The sequence below is a fragment of the Gossypium hirsutum genome, chromosome A02 (assembly GCF_007990345.1).
Source record: "Gossypium hirsutum isolate 1008001.06 chromosome A02, Gossypium_hirsutum_v2.1, whole genome shotgun sequence".
Lineage (NCBI taxonomy): Eukaryota > Viridiplantae > Streptophyta > Magnoliopsida > Malvales > Malvaceae > Gossypium > Gossypium hirsutum.
The window spans coordinates 84,075,821-84,077,790 of record NC_053425.1 but is presented as its reverse complement, the minus strand read 5'-3'; the positions used below and the strand labels follow the sequence as shown (position 1 = coordinate 84,077,790).

Genomic DNA, 1,970 nt, shown 5'->3' with positions numbered 1-1,970 from the left:
GGTGCATTGATCATGGATGTTGTGTCATGTCCCAATGAAACGTGGCTGAGTGCTAAGTTTCTGGGAATTGAACCCAATTGGGAAAGGTTGTTTTTTAATTGGATTTCTAGTTCTAGCAGCATCGCTGTCTTTCCTAGTGAATTAGTAGAGAGAACACGAAAGAACTAGTGTTAGTAACTGGTGACCCGACTCCATACATTCTGCTAAGATGGGACAAGGCCAAGAACACAAGACCAGAGATGTCCCCCAACTTGAGATTCAGGAAAGAGGGGAAATATTCTTCTTCTATAGGCCTAAAGTAAACAAGGAGGAAGTTCATAGTGTTGATGATGTGCAGCGCTTGTACATTGTATTGCGTCCAGAGTCCGGTGAGAGAGGTGTTGAAGAGAAGCAAGATCCCCACTCTGGCAAGGAAGGTGCCAAATCAAGATCAGGTGATCAACCTCAAACTGGCTCCTCCATGAATAAAACTGAAGGTGGACAGGGGAGCCAGGTGAGATATATTAAGATTCCAATACCCGATAGTAGTCACTTTTACCACAATTTACTAACTAATTTGGAGTCAATCAAGTCGAAACGACAATGCAAAACTCTCTTCTTGCACTTGTTTATTCAGCTTATTTTATAGCTTGTTTACTTGAAAACCTTTTCATAACTTTCTAGGAAGTAAATATCGAGGAGGAGCCATTGTTAAGGTTCATAGTTATGGGCAGAAAGAGACTTCCAGATCCAGGCAAGAAGTCCCAAACTTTCTGGGGTTTTGTTGAATTAGTGACCACAAAGGTAGAAGATGTAAAAGATGCTTTAAAAGGAGGTATGGTTTTTGCTTAATACACTGTCAAAATCTAGATTTGCACAAGGTTGAAACTTGATGTCTTGCAGAGGAATATGATACATCATCAAGAGGTCACCGATATCAACCTCCTGCAAGAGCAGTGGGAGAAGGTGTTTACCGTATTGTGAGGCACAATTCAAGTAAGAACAAGATGCACACTCATTTGATATATAAACTTGAATTCCCTCCACCAAAAGAAGAAGAGAATGAACCCCAAGAATCACTTAACATCGAGCGAGAAGGCTCCTTCTTGATACAAATCAAGAACCCATCACAAGCTAGCAATTCCCAGTTTAGGGGAGTTGGAAACAAACGAAAGGCAGCCTTCCCTGCTCACCTGCAAGCCCGGTTTGGGAATACCCGATACCATCCGGCTGATCCACCCGACTTTTTGAACTACGAAGGATGTGAGTTTCTACTCATATCGGCATCCGATGATATTGATAAAGAACTGGGGTTGGAACTGGAGACTGAAGGGGAAGCAGATCCTTCTTGTTCGGATTTGGTGAGGACTTTTGGGGACACTGCATCTACTACTCCACTTTTCAAAGGAATCTGGTCTTGAACTATGGCGCTTTTGTTTTAAATGGCACTGTTGTAGCCTACTATGAAATGTTGCAGTTGGTTTGTTAAGGTAGTGTGCAATGGCATAGATCTGTCATTTTGGAAGTTAGGTTGTAACTATGTCTACAATATAAATGAAGTATATTCTAGCTGTTTAGAAGAAATGTCGAGAGTAAATGTTGGCATAAAAAGGAGGCAGCCGACCAGGCATTCTTTTACTTGGCCAAGTTCTAAGTTGCAGTCAGTGATTGAAAGCCATACATGCTGGTTCGGTCCTTAATGTATAAAAGCTAGACTTGTGATTCAAACCCGAATTGAAATGATCGAAGTTGAAAAGATCTGAATTTGATACATTGAAACAATTACAGCTTTGAGAGTAGCATATGACATTTGAGTGAGTGTAGTACACTCAAGTAAGTAATATTTTAAGAACCAAACATAATTAGGAACATGTTTAGTTTTTCTAATGGTTTCTGTATTTTTTATTTGAAGTATGTATTTCAAGTAATGAGTGGATAATAATTTGTTTTCCTTTGTGTATAATATTGGACGGTGACGACTTCTCTTTTCT

The 1,970-nt window shown here is 40.0% G+C and overlaps 1 protein-coding gene across 1 annotated transcript; it reads left to right on the top strand.

The window, feature by feature from the left end:
* Positions 1 to 1,722, top strand: LOC107951917 (uncharacterized). The gene is made up of 3 exons (XM_016887101.2): positions 1 to 493; positions 664 to 814; positions 883 to 1,722. The coding sequence occupies exons 1-3, from the start codon at positions 209 to 211 to the stop codon at positions 1,398 to 1,400; spliced, it is 954 nt and encodes a 317-aa protein (XP_016742590.1). The 5' UTR covers positions 1 to 208; the 3' UTR covers positions 1,401 to 1,722.
* The last annotated feature ends 248 nt before the right edge of the window (positions 1,723 to 1,970 follow it).

What these genes read in the sequence shown, in the direction of transcription:
- LOC107951917 (XM_016887101.2), top strand. Translation starts at nt 209, where the DNA reads ATGGGACAAGGCCAAGAACACAAGACCAGAGATGTCCCCCAACTTGAG. An exon ending in AAGGTGGACAGGGGAGCCAG is followed by an intron (nt 494 to 663) that starts GTGAGATATATT and finishes ATAACTTTCTAG; the next exon opens with GAAGTAAATATCGAGGAGGA. An exon ending in AAAAGATGCTTTAAAAGGAG is followed by an intron (nt 815 to 882) that starts GTATGGTTTTTG and finishes GATGTCTTGCAG; the next exon opens with AGGAATATGATACATCATCA.